Genomic DNA, 17,836 nt, shown 5'->3' with positions numbered 1-17,836 from the left:
ATTGTTTAGTTAGCTAAAAAAAATGCTTTAAGCAAGATCTTAATATATATATATAAATTAAATATATCTCTTTCATATGACATATCTTCATTTGTTAATATAAAAAGAAAGAAGATCTCAATGTAGTTTAAAATACACTGTTTAAAAAACTAAATTTGATTTATTTAAGGAAATTTTTATGAATTTTACTGAAAAGACTTTAAATACACTCTAATTTTTTTTGTTTATTTGCGCATAATAAGAAAGGTAACCATTTTCCTCTTTTAATGTGTGCAAATTTGCACAGCGTGTAACAAAATTAAACACTGCCTGTTTACTTTAACATACCAAGTTTGTCGCAGAGCACAAAATAACACATAAAATGTTTAAAATAGAGTAAATGTAAGCTCCTAATGTTTATTATTTGTAGGAAATGTATTTTTAGTTTCAAAATTTTTGCAACTTTAAACATTTCATGTGTATATTTATGTGTATATTTTAAAGATCTCAAGTTCAAAATCGAATCCTGAACATCTTATACGTATGTATATTTTTACAGATTCCTGTTGAAAAATATATATTTTTCAGTAGTAGTTTTACACACACTTTTCATAGTGTACAGGTACAAATTTAACATATTAATTACTATTTTTTATACTTACTTTGCAAAATACTTGTGTATAAAAGATGTAATTTATATATGGAAATTACAAATATTTGATTTTATGAAATATAAAAATATATACACACGTATTCCAAGTTCTTAGGATGGGTTAAATTATGTCTTTTTCTTCAAAATGTTTGGTTTTCTTACAAATTATGAGATGGATACGTAAAAAAAGAAAATTGGATACATTTGGATACATTTTTGGCTTGGTCGGTGATACATTTTCTTGGGACGGCGCGGCAACACTGGTTCGGATTGTGTACGTGTAAGAATCCGATTGTGTACATGTGAAAGGCCGAATATAGTTCGTTTCCCAGGAAAGTGTTTGGCGGGCACTGGTTTAGATTAATGTTATTGTTGGCATTTTCGAAAGACCCACTTGCTATACCAGTTAGTTGATTAGGCGAGGCACTTTTAAGAGTTTTGTGCTGCTATGGAAGGTTGTTATTACGTTGGGCACCGATTTCTTTGCTAGAGGAATCCGAAGCAATTGCATTAGTAGCAACAACACTATCGTTAAGAATAACAGGAGGAGGCGGGGAGCGATTAGAAAATCGCCGAGCTTCAGCACACACTTTGCACAGAAAAGGCCTCTCTGAGTTAAGCAGAAACTTAGCGTCTGCCGGAAAAATATTCACACATTCCAAATGAAATCGTTCATTCCACTTTGCGCACTGGATTTTGGGTTGCGAACGCTCAACCTTATGGTTACAGCAACAAGGCATTTTGAATAGGAAAATTATGCACGAACACAGAAGAAAGTTCATTAAGTTTTAGTAATCTATTCGACGCTAATAAAGTTACGGAACCCATACGCAAATATGCGAAAACCGAGAGCGATAAAAAACACGTCCGTACACAACAGAGGTTTAAGAAGGTTTTATCTTGCAAATATTACGAAGTGGGTTGCCACCTGTGTGTAAAGTCAAATTTATTTAAACTAAAATAATCAGCCGCATTGCGAAAGTCGTAAATTAGTCTAAATTGTACGACTCGACAACATTGGCATTGTCTTCTATACAGTGCTGTCAAGTTTTTCCGTTTTAATTAAGTAGTCGAATGGAAATTTTAGGCAATGGCGTGAAATTTTCGACACGATTCGACTCTCGAAAAACGACTTGCATTCGACATGACTCTCGCAATGTGGATGAATAATTGTGTCAAACCAACGGTTTACGATATCGTATTTGTTATTTTATTACAAATACATACATTATCAATCAGTGATTTGTTCTGATTACATTCCTTTTAAATTACTGGACTCTTAAATTAACTCTGGAATGTTTTTACTCTTTACTTATTTCTTGCTAAATATATAAAATTTTTTCTTTGGTCTTATACCCATATTGATATATGTACATATTTTAGCTGCGGCGCTGTGGTGTAGTGGTAAGCAGTGCGCGCTTCCACCCCGCAACGCCGGGGTTCGAACCCTGGTCAAAGCAACATCGCAAAAAAATATAGAAAAAGGTTTTTTCTTAACAGCGGTCGTCCCTCGGCAGGCAACGGCAAACCTCCGCCTTGAAAAACAGCTTCTCATAAAAATACAATCGCCGTTCGGAGTCGTCGTAAAACTGTAGGTCCCTCCGCTTTGTGTGACAACATCAAGGCGCACGCCACAAATCGGAGGAGAAGCTCGGCCAAACACTAACATATGTGTAAGCGCCAATCTATTATTATATTATTATTACATATTTTAGTTACCTAATTCACTTAATTCAATTGCAACTGATTGTGGCAACCCTACTACGTGTCGTTTAGAAGTTAAGCATTTTCAATACCATTTCGACTGATACCCATATTGTAACACCTAATTCATTTAACTTATTACATAATTTTAATAAAAATTTTAACAGATGGCAACGCTATTAAAAAAATTAAACTTTATTGCACATCAATAGGCCAAGCCCTGTCATTTACACCTCATTTTTTAAAATAGAACAAACTATATGTGCATACCTATGTAAATGCCACAAGAACCCGAATTTAGAACTTCAAACTGCATTGATAGTGAAAGTATGAAAGTTACCCAAAAACAAATTGCATTTTTGAATTTAGCGTCCTCAATTTTAATAAGAAGCGAATCGTCGATAACGTGCTAAACATAGCGACCGATAACGTGCTAAACATAGCGATGAGAGGAAAGCGGTCCGAAATTAATTTCCACATCACGTCAACTGGTACAGCACGATGGCCAAAATTTTATAGGACAGTGTGGCCTATTGAAAACTTCAACAACGCTTCTCAAATATGGCGTATAAACTAACCGTAATTAGATTTTGCTTTACCACTTTTGTGCCACCGGAGAGCCCGGCACTAACAATGGAAATTAAATTAAATTAAAAAAATTAATTCGATTCGTTTGCTGTGGGGTTCTTGGGGCCGCTTATTATGAATCTTAGGTCAGGTTGGAAAAATTCGAAATTCGATTCAGAACCTTTGATATTTTTTTCTGTTTTCAATGGGGGACATCTTTGTTATCATTTTAAGACCTCATAGCCCGAACACAATGAAAACGACGAGCTACAGACCACAGCTCTACTCTTATACAGTGTTGCCACCTGAAAACATTTTTAGGTACCAAAACGCCTACCAAATCAGTTTCCAAACTACCAAAATTTTATCATCATTAAAACGAGATTTGACGAGTTTGCGGGGTTTTTAGCTACACAAATTAGTATTGGTTAGTTATTCACACCAATCTTTAAGATTAAACAAAATAAATTCGGGCCTTTTAATAAAATAATTAAGTTATTGGAAAATATGTTAATATCTTTGAGATTGATTCAATTCATATCAAACATTTTTTTTTGTGTGTGAAAAAACAAAAGCAAACATTTTATGCATTTCAATAAAAAAAAATCCAGATTTGATTCAATTTGCATGCACTCACCCTTGTTTAACAAACACTCACACTTTGAAAATTGCCTATCACCAATTTTTCTTTCAAGACGATAGGTAATCGGTCATAGCTTTGGGAAGTGAGTTTTTGTTTGCAGAAAATTGTCTGCTTAAAAAAATATAGAAAAAAATAAAGAAATCGTATACGTTTAAGCAGTGTTTTGAACGTGTAAACTTAAATTAAGCGAACAAATTTTAATGTTCAATTTGGTTGTATTTTCAAAACATTTTTGCCTACCAAAAGCTTAATCAAACCAACCAAGCTACCAACGCAGAATGATGCTACCAATTTTGGTCCAATTGGACCAAAATGGCAACGACCGGGCTACGCGACGGCTTCGCTGCGAGATAAGACGTCTGGTAAAGATTTTTATCTGAAATAATCCAGGTAAAATCTTATAAATTCGAGGAGAATAGTGTGAAATATTAATCAACATGAAAATTACTTTGGGGTTTAAGGTTAGATAAACTTAATATTCGAACAGGAAGTGGCACTGAGCCGTGAGGGCATGATATAATCCCTAGCAGCGACCGAAAAATTCATGGATTATGAGACATTAGGATACGATTAAAACAGCACAATTTATTTGCCATGAGAGCAAGCCGAAATCCCTTGGCGGAGAAAGAATTTGTGTCTATGAAGAATTTGACGGCTCGAATACTTACACGAAAAGCATTTAGTATTCTTAATTCGTGCCTACGTTTACAAAGGGTTACCGCGGGCATGTATGTATGTGTACTTTTCGATATACATAAAAACATACATAAATAGACGTCAGTGGAACTTGCGGGCGAAAGGCACCCAATAGGAGAAAGAAAAGTAGAAACAGAATTATAATGATACAAAAAAATAAAAATAAATGAAATAAGTAAAGGGATTAAGAGAGAAGGAACGAGATTGGAATTTTTTCAGCCCCATAGATTCTCATTGAACTGTAGCATACTGTAGACATAATTAGCCATTGTATTGTATTGATTCATTTTATTTAGATAAGCCGATTTTTTGTGGCTCTATGAATTATCTACATATATAGAGCGCGGAGGGTATCGAAGAGTGGTAGGTGTAAGTGAAGTAAGATCGCGAATGTGTATATTACATCTATGGGCTTGATTCCATAGGCGCCTTAGGAAGAAGGGTTATAGGGTAGCGATCAATATCTGTGAATTGGGAGTTTGGCAACCGCACCACTCTTGCGCAAGCCAAATGCGACAATATATGTTATAAGAGCAAGATTGTAATAACGTGCAACTTTATATATTACATATACTTCCATTCATTATCCCTAGCAGGGCCAAAACAAGTCTGGTGAATCAGAATAAATTTTATTCGCGAATAGTTTAGCTAAGGCATAATTTAAGGAACATTAAACATGTGAGCTTTGTGAAATAAAGAAGTTATAATGAAGTGTTAAAAGAAGAAACGAATTGTGTGCGATGAATGACACGCGGCATAACGGACGGACGGACGAACAGACTGCTGATGGACAAACAGACGAACGGTCCGACGGCTAGACCAATCGACGAACATGGTGGACGGACAGACACGTTGATTTATACCGAGAGCACGCAGCCCCAGATGGTGATATCAGTGACTTAGTCAGGGTGGCTCAAAACTCGTGCGACAGTTATTCGATTTGTACTTATGTGCTTCGGTCGTATTTCTTGGACACTTATTTATTTATTCATATAACTACAATGCCTTGTAGCTGTGGTCAAAGGGTTGACCGTAGTCAACCTAAAAAATTCAATGTGCAAAGTGCAGTGAAATTTTTCACTTAGTCTGTGCTAATATGCTTCCAGCTGACCTTGAATTTCTGCAAAAGTCAAATAAACATTTCATATGCAAGCAATGCACAACCGATCGTAGAAAGTCTTTACTCTCCCCAACCCGTGTGAGTGCTCAATGTAAATATGCAGTTGCTTTTGGTGGTGCCTCGGCAAATTCGGAAACTTCGGCCAATAAAACTAACTCGTCAGAACAAAAAAGTGCTAATCAAGAAATTACTCTACAAACTATTTTGAATGAGCTTGTCGCTCTTAAAGCTGAAAACTCTTCTGCGCTCTCTTTGATAAAGACTCTGCAAAATGATAAACCACTTCTTCTCAAAAAATATAGTGAATAGTAGTAGCGAGATATATTTAATTGATAATTTTTTAAGCATTGATATTAGGCAAATAAATTACTTTCGCAATAAGCTTCAGAGGTTTTTGGACCTAATATTTATTAGCACTAATGTCAACTTTCAGTTGTCCGAGTGTAATTTTCCTTTCAAGGAGCCTGATATGTATGCTGTTCCCTTGGTATTAGATATTTATTTTTACTCATACCTCAGCTTGGACAAGAAAAACACAAAAACATCTTTTAACTATAATGTATGTAATTTTTCTGATCTAAATAGTATATTTCTTAATATAGACTGGGACAGGTTTTATGTAATCTTAGTGTGGCATCATGTTTTAATATCTTTAAATCTAAAGTAGTTGAAGTTTGTCAAAACAACATTCCAATCTTTGGAAAAAAGTTGTACAAAGTTCCATGGCATACTCGAAATCTTAAAAGAATAAAAAATTTAAGAAACAAATACCACCGCAAATTCAACAAGACGAACAATTATTCGTTTTTTATTGAGTATAAAAAGTATGCCAAACATTTTAACTGCCTTGATAAATTTTTATACAGAAACTACGTTTAAAACTATGAAGCCAATATCAAGTCGAATCCTAAAGCTTTCTGGCGATTTATAACTTCGAAGAAATCTTGCTCTAGTATTCTCTCTCAATTATTTCTGGACGGAAATTCTGCTATATCCCCCATTGAGGCTGCGAATCTGTTTGGAAGCCTTTCCAATACTAAGGAATCGCCCTTTAGCTTTGGATCCCTAACCTTGACCACAACCGACATTCCTTATGGCATTGCGCAGCTTAAGCCCTCGAACCAAACTGACATTGACGGGCTATCCGCAGTTCTATTAAAAAAATGCGATTCTCTTGTTTATCCATTGAAATTAATTTTCAATAACTCCCTATCCGCAGGGGTATTTGTCGATGATTGGAAAATAGCTTTTATCACCCCTATCTTCAAAAGCGGTAATAAAAATGATGTTCATAATTATAGACCCATTTCCAAACTGCCAACTATTTCGAAACTATTCGAATGCATAATGAAAGAAAAGGTGTCTTTTGCAGTTAAAAGCCTTATTTGTCAGAACCATCATGGGTTTATGCCTAACCGCTCGACGGTCTCTAATCTCGCTGTCTTTGCAGAAGATTGCATATCTGGCTTCAAAGACTGGTTTCAGTTAGACGCGGTTTATACAGATTTTTCAAAGGCGTTTGACAGGGTTTCACACTCTATCTTAGTCAATAAACTTGCTGCTTTAGGTTTCCACTCCATTTTTTTTAAATTGGATTAAATCTTACCTAAGTAATCGTCGCTGTGTTGTCAATGTCGATAATACATTATCGTATCCCTTTATCGCTTCCTCCGGGGTACCCCAAGGCAGCGTTTTGGGCCCCTTATTTTTCATTTTGTTTATAAATGATATAAGTAGTTGCTTTTCCCGTTCTAAATTTCTCCTATATGCTGACGATTTAAAAGTTTACTCCATAATAAAGAGTCCGCTTGATTCACAGATACTTCAAGCAGAGCTTAATAATTTTAAATTGTGGTGTGACACCAATCGCTTGTCGTTGAACATTAATAAATGCTATCACGTCACCTACAGTAAACGTACCACAGTTTTTCTACTTCCTATCATTTTTCCAATTTTTATTTAAAGTCCGTCCCAGAGTTTAAATGGGAGTAATTTTTGACAGAAAATTTACATTCAGCAATCATATTAACTTCATTGTCTCAAAGTCATATGCAATGTTGGCATTTGTGCGACGGAACAGTTCCGAATTCTCTGATCCGTATACACTTAAATTGCTTTTCACTACCCTTGTTAGATCTAGGTTAGAGTACGCCTCATTTATCTGGAGGCCATATAATACATGTTATGTTAACCGCATTGAAAAAGTTCAACAGGTGTTTATCAGGTTTGCTCTTCGAACCTTGCATTTTAATGAACCTATACCTTCGTATCTTGCTAGATGTAAGCTCATTAATTTAAAATCGCTGGAAAGTAGGAGATCGATTCTTTCGCTATCTTTTGTATTTGATATTATTTCTCGAAGGGTGGACTGTGCCTCCCTCCTTGAACGTATTCGTTTAAATGCCCCACTTAGAAATTTACGTCACTTTGAGTTATTTCATATTGGCAAGGTAAAAACTGTTTATGCATTAAACGCTCCTATCACAAGAGCTTTATGCGATCTTAATCGCATCGAAAATTGTATTCATTGTGATTTTACAGCCTGTAAAAACGACTTTTTAAAATTGTTATCTTCTATTTTGGATTAATTTTGTAAATTTACTTTACTTTTCTTTTTAATAGTCTGTAAGAATATTTGATGTATTCATTGGCTAAATTAAACAAATAAATAAATAAATAAAAAATAAATAAATAAATAAATTATCAATCGGCTTATGGCCATACGGGTAATAAAGTTTTCTGATTGTTGGCGCGGTACGTTCGACATCTGAGTGATCTACAGAAACCCAACCCGATCCGACGAGCGAAGCTGAGCTCTATTTTAATGCAGTATCGCCTGGCTTGGCCCTGGCAACAAAACCTGAAATCCAAAATGGGACAAGACTGTGTATCCATGATCTACGTAGAAGTAAACTGCATGAAAATTTCCCTACTACAAATTTTTTTTCTTCGTAGCAGTTTGATCTAAATTTACTCTGCTAAAGCTAAGATCTCATTATCGGCACAAAGGGGCCGATTTTCGGCGCATTTCATATACCGATAGTGTGAACAAACACAATTTTTCGAAATGCGGCAAAAATAAATTAATGCGATTCGGCTTTTAAAACAGTTGACAGCCCTCTTCAAAATATTTGCAAGCTACATACCACCTTGTTAAACCTTTTTCGTCTGACACCCATATTTTGACACATACTTCAATTGCCTAATTCCATTATTCAAATTTGGTTTGATTTTCTTAACAGGAGGCGACCCTCCTTTATGGAGATGAGAAATAAAACTTTTTCAAAACTACCTCGATTGATACTTATATTTTACTAATTGATTTAACTTTATAAACAATTTGAATTAAAGTTTTTAAAAGGTGGCAACTCTTTTCTCAAAAGTAAACTTCTACAGCCCTTAAATTCGACACTCTACTTTTCCAAATCGAACAAAAGGTGCGGATATGAGGGCATTGATTATAATCAATAATAATAATTAATAATTAATAATTATTAAACATTGGAATTTAATTGGTCAACCGTTGGCAACTCTTTTCGAAAAAATCAAACCAGTTTGCACAGCTGCAGGCCAAGCGCTTAAATTTGATATCCCATTTTTGATCTTATGTCCTGGACAAAAAATCCCTTCGCGTATTATATATAGATGAGAATGGATTCGTTGTAAGCTTTAAAACAAGATGAAAGAGTACATACATACATACATACGTCGTTTACAAAACCGCGTGTGGTCGTTCTGCAAAACCGCGCAACTGACATTTTTTGCCAAAAATTGGATTTGGGCACACAAGCTCATGGCTCAATCTTTATCCATTCGTCCTGAAATATACTGGTAACAAATGCGATTCTTCTTCTTCTTCTTAATTGGCTCTGTAACCGCCTAAGCGATTTTGGCCGAGTCCAAAACAGCACGCCAGTCATTTCTCTTCTGTGCTAACTGACGCCAATTGAAAATGCCAAGTGAAGCCAAGTCCTTCTCCACCTGGTCTTTCCAACGCAGAGGAGGCCTTCCTCTTCCTCTGTTACCAGCATCGCGGCCCGCGTTGAATATTTTCAGAGCAGGAGCGTTTCTGTCCATCCGAACGACATGGCCAAGCCAGCGGAGCCGCTGAATTTTAATTCGCTGCACTATGTCTATATCGTTGTAAAGCTCATACAGCTCATCGTTAAATCGTCTGCGATATTCGCCATCACCAACGCGTAAGGGTCCGTAAATCTTTCGCAGAATCTTTCTCTCGAAAACTCCAAGAGCCGCCTCATCAGATGCTTTCATTGTCCATGCCTCCGCGCCATACACCAGCACAGGCATGATAAGTGACTTATAGAGTGTGATCTTTGTACGACGAGAGAGGACTTTACTTCTCAATTTCAAGGCTGACATTATTATTGGTGTTAATGCTGGTTCCCAAATAAACGAAGTCGTCTACTTTTTCAAACTTGTAACTGTCAACAGTGACGTGGGTGCCAAGACGCGTATGCTCTGACTGTTTGTGTGATGACAGGAGATACTTCGTTTTGTCCTCGTTCACCACCAGACCCATTCGCTTTGCTTCTCTATCCAATCCCGAGAAGGCAGAACAGACGTAGCCCTTGTTTTTACCGATAATATCGATGTCGTCGGCATACGCCAGCAATTGTACGCTCTTATAAAGTATTGTGCCTGAGCGGTTCAGTTCTGCGGCTCTTATTATCTTCTCCAACATAAGATTAAAGAAATCACACGAAATGGAGTCCCCTTGTCTGAAACCTCGTTTGGTATCAAACGGCTCGGAGAGGTCCTTCCCTATTCTGACGGAGCTGGTGGTATTGCTCAACGTCATTTTACACAGCCGTATTAGTTTCGCGGGGATACCAAATTCAGACATCGCGGCATAAAGGCAACTTCTCTTCGTGCTGTCGAAAGCGGCTTTGAAATCGACAAATAGATGGTGTGTGTCGATCCTATTCTCGCGGGTCTTTTCCAAGATTTGGCGTATTGTGAATACCTGATCTATGGTGGATTTTCCAGGCCTAAAGCCACACTGATAAGGTCCAATCAGCTCGTTGACGGTGGGCTTCAGTCTTTCGCACAATACACTCGATAAGACCTTGTAACCTATGCTTAGAAGGCTAATTCCGCGGTAGTTGGCGCGTATGGCGGGGTCACCTTTCTTGTGGATTGGGCAGAGCACACTTAAATTCCAGTCGTCGGGCATGCGTTCATCTGACCATATTCTGCATACGAGCTGATGCATGCACCTCATCAGCTCCTCGCCGCCGTACTTGAATAGCTCGGCTGGCAGGCCGTCAGCTCCAGCAGCTTTGTTGTTTTTCAACCGCGTAATCGCTATACGTACCTCGTCATAGTCAGGCGGTGGGACATCACCTCCATCATCATCGACTGGGGACTCGGGTTCGTCTTCCTCACTACTTTCAGCGCTGCTACCATTCAGTAGGTTATAAAAGTGTTCCCTCCACAATTTAAGTATATTCTGGACATCGGTCACTAGGTCGCCATTGTTGTTCTTACAGGAGTTCGCCCCGGTCTTGAAACCTTCCGTAAGTCGCCTAACCCTCTGGTAGAATTTTCGGGCGTTCTTCCTGTCGGCCAGCATCTCAAGCTCTTCGCACTCACGTATTTCGGCCTCTCTCTTCTTATTGCGGCAAATACGTCTCGCTTCCTTCTTCAGTTCCCTATAACGGTCCCACATGGCTCGCGTTGCGCCCGATCGCAGCGTGGCCCTGTAGGCGGCATCTTTTTTCTCTGCGGCTTCTTGACATTCCTCATCGTACCAGTTGTTCTTTCGGGGTCGCTGAAATCCAACTACTTCTTCGGCGGCGGTACTTAATGATCGGGAAATGTGGTTCCACTGCTCGCGTACGTTGGATTGTTGAAGAGTGCTCTCAGAGAGCAGGTGTGTGAGTCGAGTGGCGAATAAATTGGCCGTCTGTTGTGATTGCAGCTTTTCGACGCTAAGCTTTCCTTGCATTGTTGGGCGCACATTTTTTGCTGCACAGAGGCGGGTGGGTATCTTGGCTACAACAAGATAGTGGTCCGAGTCGATGTTTGGCCCTCGGAGTGTACGTACATCCAAAACGCTTGAAGCATGCCTTCCGTCTATCACAACATGATCGATTTGGTTTCTCGTTTTTCGATCTGGAGACAGCCATGTAGCTTGGTGGATGTTCTTATGCTGGAACCTAGTACTACATATTACTATATTTCTGGCCCCGGCGAAGTCGATCAGCCTCAGTCCGTTATCGGACGTTTCGTCGTGGAGGCTGAATTTTCCGACAGTGGCGCCAAAGATCCCTTCCTTGCCCACCTTGGCATTAAAATCGCCAAGCACGATTTTGACATCGTGTCGGGGCAGCGCTCATATGTACGTTCCAAGCGCTCATAGAAGAGATCCTTGGACGCCTCATCCTTCTCTTCCGTCGGGGCATGGGCGCAGATGAGCGAGATGTTGAAGAATCTAGCTTTGATGCGGATTGTGGCTAGACGTTCGTCCACCGGGGTGAACGCCAGTACTCGGCGACGGAGTCTCTCTCCTACCACGAATCCAACACCGAATTTGCGCTCCTTTACGTGGCAACTGTAGTAGACGTCGCAAGGCTTCACGCTTACTTTACCTTGCCCCGTCCATCGCATTTCTTAGATGGCGGTGATGTCAGCCTTTGTCTTCCCGAGGACATCAACCAGCCGGGCAGAGGCACCTTCCCCATTAAGGGTCCGGATATTCCAGGTGCATACCCTTAAATCATAGTCCTTTATACATTTGCCGTGGTCGTCATCAGAAAAAGGGGGTCTCATCCGAGGCTGTTTTTTTCTTTTCATTGGGCGGGGTTTTAACGTGGCGGGACCCAAACCCAGCGCACGCGAAGTTTTACGCCTTCTCACTTTAGCTCGCTCCCAAACGGGTGTTTGGTTGCTACCCAGAGGATACGTGGATATAAATATCCGGACGTTGTGAGCTGCGATTTGAACCGTACGCACAAGAATCGCTTCTGGCCACTCCCAGGTGAATGGCAGTCAAAAGTTTTCCACTTCTGCGCACGGAACCATCCTCCAACAAATGCGATTGCTTAATAAAAAAGAGAACCATTTTGAAATAATAGCAAATAATTATCGCACCTCACGTACGCGGTTTTGCATTTTGTTGCTACGTGGTTTTGTACTTTAAACGACGATAAGTATATACTTACTTTCCGATTGCATTTCGTGCTGTGCAGGCGTACTCGCCACCATCCTCCTCCTTTACATTTGATATGTTCACATGACTTATGACGTCATCATGAATAGTTACATACTGGCCGACCAAGAATCTTGAGTTGTCCGGTATCTGAAAAATGGATGTAGTTAAACAAGGCAACACAATTAGGTTAAAAATTTATTTTCTCTCATTTTCTTTCTTTAAGATAATAGATAGTACTATACTTTTTGCTTTGTAATTATAATAGTTTTTACTTTATTGGAGACCGCTGTAGCAGTGCGCGCTACCATTCCGCAGGACCTGGGTTCAAGCCCAGTTTCCGATCAACATCAAAACATAAAAAACAAAATGGTATTTTCTAATAACGGTCACCCCCTGAGTGTATTTCAGCCATGAAAACAGCTTCTCATAAAAATACAATCGGCGTTCGGAGTCGGCGTAAAACTCTAGGTTCTCCCCTTTGTGTAACAACATCAAGACGCACGCCACAAATTGGAGGAGAAGCTCGGCCAAACACTAACAGATTGTGTAAGCGTCAATCTTTTCTTATCTATTATAAGTTTTTTCCCATACATACATTTTGTAAAAAAGTGTGCTGTGTTCGATCAAAATAGACAACCAAGCTATTTTCATAGACCTTCTTTTTAATTCTGATTATTTCTTCAAAATTAACGCCCATCAAAGACATGGGAGCAAATTCATAGTCGAAATAAAGTAAATTCTAAAGTTAGTTTCAGCTTTTTTGACAGATATGCCATTGAAAATCATGGCGAAAAGCTGCCGATAACCTTTATTTAGACTATGATTACGCCCATGCCGACTGAAAGTTGAAATTTTGGCTTAGAACTTGGGATGGCAATTAAAATTCACTACCCTATTAATGTTTCAAATGATTAAGCGCAAGGAAAAAATAATAATTGCAATTAATTACGAGATAATAACGATTAACTGGCATTTCGGTCATGGGGGGGGGGTGGGGGGGGGGCTCGGTATCCCTCTAACTTCCAAGTTTGCCCTATTTATATAAAAATAGTACCCCGCAATGCTTAATAATTTCGAGGAAGAAAACAGACGTTTCGTGGACACTGACACTCCAATCAAATGGGAAAAATGTGGGAAAGTAGGTGTTGGTTCACCAACGTTCACAGCAGCTGTCCGCCCAGTTAAAACAATCGTGTTACACTCTTTTAATTTGAGCAGTTGACCAACTAGATTCGCTTGGAAAAATAAAAAGAGAGTACGAATAACGTTCGTTTGCGAATTCAAAAATGGCGTTTGCTTAAAAACTTCTAAGAATATAATCCAAGAATAAAAGAAAATCAAAGAATGTTCGTGTTTGTATACTTCTTTTTTGGCAGAGTTGCATCTTTTCTGTGCTGCCATATTGTTAAGTCAGTTGTAGTGTGTTACCGGGCGGTGTTGCGACATTCTCCCCCCGGTATAACGATATGGGTGAGTTAATACCTTAACAGGTGCATCATCGCCGATTCTCTCCCCGATTACATCCAGTACTGCTAGTTATGCAGCAGGACGGTGATACTCGCCGGTTGCGGTACGTACTAAAGCGCTTCTTACTTGGCCATCTTTCCCTGTGAATGTGTCCACGACCCTGCCTTTCGGCCACGTGTAACGGGGTAGGTTGGGATCGACTATGATCACAACGTCACCTTTTCTAATTGGCTTAACATCGTCATACCACTTTGCTCTTCTAGTTAACGTTGGTAGCACCTCTGTTATCCACCTTTTCCAAAACCTATCGGCTAGGTACTGTGAATGGCGCCAAGACCGTCTTACGTACTGGTCTGAGGAGGAAAACAGACCTGGCGGCCTAAGTCCCGACGAACTTCCCAACAGGAAGTGGTTCGGAGTCAACGCTTCCTGTTCTGCGGTCTCCAATGATAGGTACGTGAGTGGTCTACTGTTCATAATGCTCTCGACCTCTACGAATAGGTTGTACAATTTCTCGTCACTAAGTTTGGTTTCTGGGGTCAGTATTTGATATAGGACATCTTTAAATGTTCGAGTCGTTCGCTCCCACGCTCCTTCCATGTGTGGACTAGCAGGAGGAATAAGCGTCGACTTAGTTTCAACACTCGTGAATTGCATTTGAAGAGCGCCAATATCAAGCTGGCGAAAAGCCTCTCGTAACTCTTTCTCTGTAGCAAGAAAATTTGTCCCATTGTCGCTGAACATATGCACCGGCGTTCCTCTCCGGCTTATGAAATTCCTAACAAAAATTACACAGGAATTCATGGATAGCGAATATGCTATTTCAACATGAATGGCTCGACATGTCATGCACGTGAATAAAACACCGTATCGTTTTTCAGCACGCCGTCCGATTGTAACCAGGAATGGCCCAAAAAGTCAATTCCCACGTACGAAAACGGTCTTGTGTAGGGTGCTAGGCGTGCTTCAGGAAGTGGTCCCATCTTCGGTGGCAGCGGCTTAGCCTTACGCAACTTGCAGTGCTGACAGTCATAGCGAACTGTTCGCAGGGCACGACGTAAGTTTGGTATGTGAAACTTTTGATATATCTCGTTAACAATATCGTGATGAACGTGTTTGTACTTGCGATGATACCAGTTGATAAGGAGTTGTCCAATTTTGTGATTTTTGGGCAATATTATTGGATTCTTTATAGAATCTTTAATAGGAGCGTATTCTAAGCGGCCCCTTTGACGCAAAACCCCATCGTTATCAATAAATGGTGACAGCTTCCGCAAAACGCTTAGCTTTGGCAAGACACTGTCCGAATTCTTCTTAAGCATCTTGATTTCTTGAGAATATGAATCGGCTTGTGCAAAACGGTAGAGCCAACGATGGCCCCAAATGCAACTCCTCAGCGGTCAGTCCTTCAGACGTTCCTTGCTCATGATCAAACTTTTTCCTAGTTGCTTCAGGTTTGCATTTGTCGATGAAATGTTTCACATACGCCATACATCGTTCAAGTCGTTCCCATTTTGAGAATCTAGTTGGATCTATTATGGGGCGGAACTCTGTATGTACATTAATATGTTCTGCTTCCGGATTTAGTTCCATATCTTTGGAGGGCGTCACACTAGATTCATGATTATATATAGGCCACTGCTCACGCGGTGAATGCAAATATCCTGGACCAGAAAACCAGGTGCTTGTCGGACCAAACTCGATTGTGTTCTTCCACTTCGTGGCCGCATCCGCTACGTTCATCTTTGAGGGAACATAACTCCATCTTGTTACGTGTGTAGTTTCTTGAATCTCTGCGACTCTAAACATAACGAATTGTTTAAACTTTCGAGGGTCAGAGTGCAACCATGCCAGCACTGTGCGTGAATCTGTATAAAAATACATATCGTGAATGGTGAGATCATGACCTTTAACTATGGCATTGGCGAGGCGGGCTCCCAATACTGCAGCAAGTAGTTCCATTCGTGGTATAGATATAGGTCGGAGCGGGGCAACTTTGGCCCTTGAGGCTACGTAAGCGACCTGAATATTTTCCTCGTTTGTTATTCTAAAATATGACACGGCTGCACTTGCTACCTCACTGGCGTCTACGAAGGTATGGAGTTCTATTTTACATTTTTTGTTAGATATTTTGCCGAAATAGCATCTAGGAACCTGGACCTCTTTTACTTGCTGGAAAATTGATAACCGCCGACGCCACGCCCCTTCGCACTCTTCAGAAATCTCATCATCCCATTCAACACCACTTCGCCAGATACCCTGTATTAACATTTTTAATTCTATAGTGTAAAACGATAGGAAACCTAAGGGGTCATAAACTGACATGATTAGCCCGATTGGTGGGTATCTTGTCACCGCGCAAAATCTCTTCGCTGGCTTTGGTATACTTAGTGTCAAACGTGAACATATCAGAACTTGTTCGCCACCATAAGCCGAGAACCTTTTCTGGCTCTATCACTTGGTCAAGGGTTCGTCCCGAGTTACAAAATTCATCATCCGAACCTTTGTCACCTATGGCGTTAGCAACCTGAGACGAATTGGTCAGCCATCCCCTGATATGAAAGTTGCCCCGCTTATGAACTTCGACGACTTGCTTTATAAGATCAATTGCGTCCTGTTCCGTATCAACACTGTCTAGCATATCATCCACGTAATGCCTTTCTGTTATCGATTTTACCGCTCTCGGAAACTCTTTGGCGAAGTCTTCTGCATTTTTGTTCCTTACGTATTGCGCGATTGCAGGAGAACAACTTGCGCCGAATGACAACACTTGGAGTACATAAGTGCTCGGGGATCGACTAGTGTCACAATCGCGCCAGACAAAGCGCTGCGCATGCTGACCGTCATTATGGACCCTTATTCTGTGGAACATATCGCATATGTCACCACAGATGCCAATCTTCCCGATTCTAAAGTTGTACAAAACGTCAACCAATGGCCGCAACAGGTCAGGCCCCTCTTCGAGGCGCCCGTTGAGGGATATTCCTTGATGCATAGCTGCTGCGTCCCAAACCACCCGTATCTTACTTGGCTTGTTAGGGTTGCTTACGGAAAAGATTGGTAAATACCACTTGCGTTTATACTCTTGATTAATTTCAACTTCATCGAGCTTTCGAATGTACCCTTTTTGTTCCATACTTTGTATGAGCGCGTTAATCTTATCTTTCATCTCGATGTTTTTACTTAGCTTTTTCTTAAAACAAACAAGTCTGCGCAAGGCAGATTCAAAATTGTTTGGTAAGGCTATATTATCGCAGCGCCAAATCAGCCTGGTTGTAAAATGATCGCCAGTGCGCTCAACGCGAGGGCGATGTCATTATCACATTCACAAATATGTAGCTGAAGGTTGTTGGTGTTCTTATCATGTTGAGCTTTCACCACACCGTAAACCGTCCAGCCCAGGCGTGTGTTCGTTGCAGCGGGCTCATCACTTTTTCCCTCCCTGAACTTCAGTGGCATTGCCAAATGCTTCTTATTTAACCCGATAATTATCTGGGGGACTACACCGTGATAGGACTCGACCGGCAAATCCTTAAGATGCTTATATTTGTCAGCCATCTCTGTCATAATTAAGGCTTGTTCAGGAAGGTCTAATTTGTTAACTGTTCGAACGTCCCGAAGCATAAACATTTTATTTTTGTCCTTTGCAGATACTTGTAGGTTGATCATTTGGGACTCATTTTCAACCCTAATAGAACCATCCGTCCAACGAAAGCGCAGCTGACTTTTTTCACCTTGAAGCTGTAAAAGCTTTAATACGTCGTTTTCAAATATTGTCGGCCCATATCCATCATCCAATAACGCATATACATACATCAATAGCTGCGTGCCTAC

General features: G+C 40.0%; 1 protein-coding gene across 1 annotated transcript in view; it reads right to left on the bottom strand.

Annotated features, from left to right (window-relative positions):
- The window catches only part of LOC118749741 (Down syndrome cell adhesion molecule-like protein Dscam2), a 266,791-nt gene that overhangs the window by 170,581 nt on the left and 78,374 nt on the right, over nt 1–17,836 (bottom strand). The window contains exon 2 of the mRNA XM_036484519.1: nt 12,546–12,682. Within this exon, the coding sequence (XP_036340412.1) occupies nt 12,546–12,682 (137 nt within the window). The remainder of the gene's footprint in view (nt 1–12,545; nt 12,683–17,836) is intronic.

This window comes from Rhagoletis pomonella, unplaced genomic scaffold (genome assembly GCF_013731165.1).
Source record: "Rhagoletis pomonella isolate Grant_MI unplaced genomic scaffold, Rhpom_1.0 Rhpom_scaffold_00039, whole genome shotgun sequence".
Taxonomy (NCBI): domain Eukaryota; kingdom Metazoa; phylum Arthropoda; class Insecta; order Diptera; family Tephritidae; genus Rhagoletis; species Rhagoletis pomonella.
This window is presented reverse-complemented; position numbering and strand designations above follow the sequence as displayed.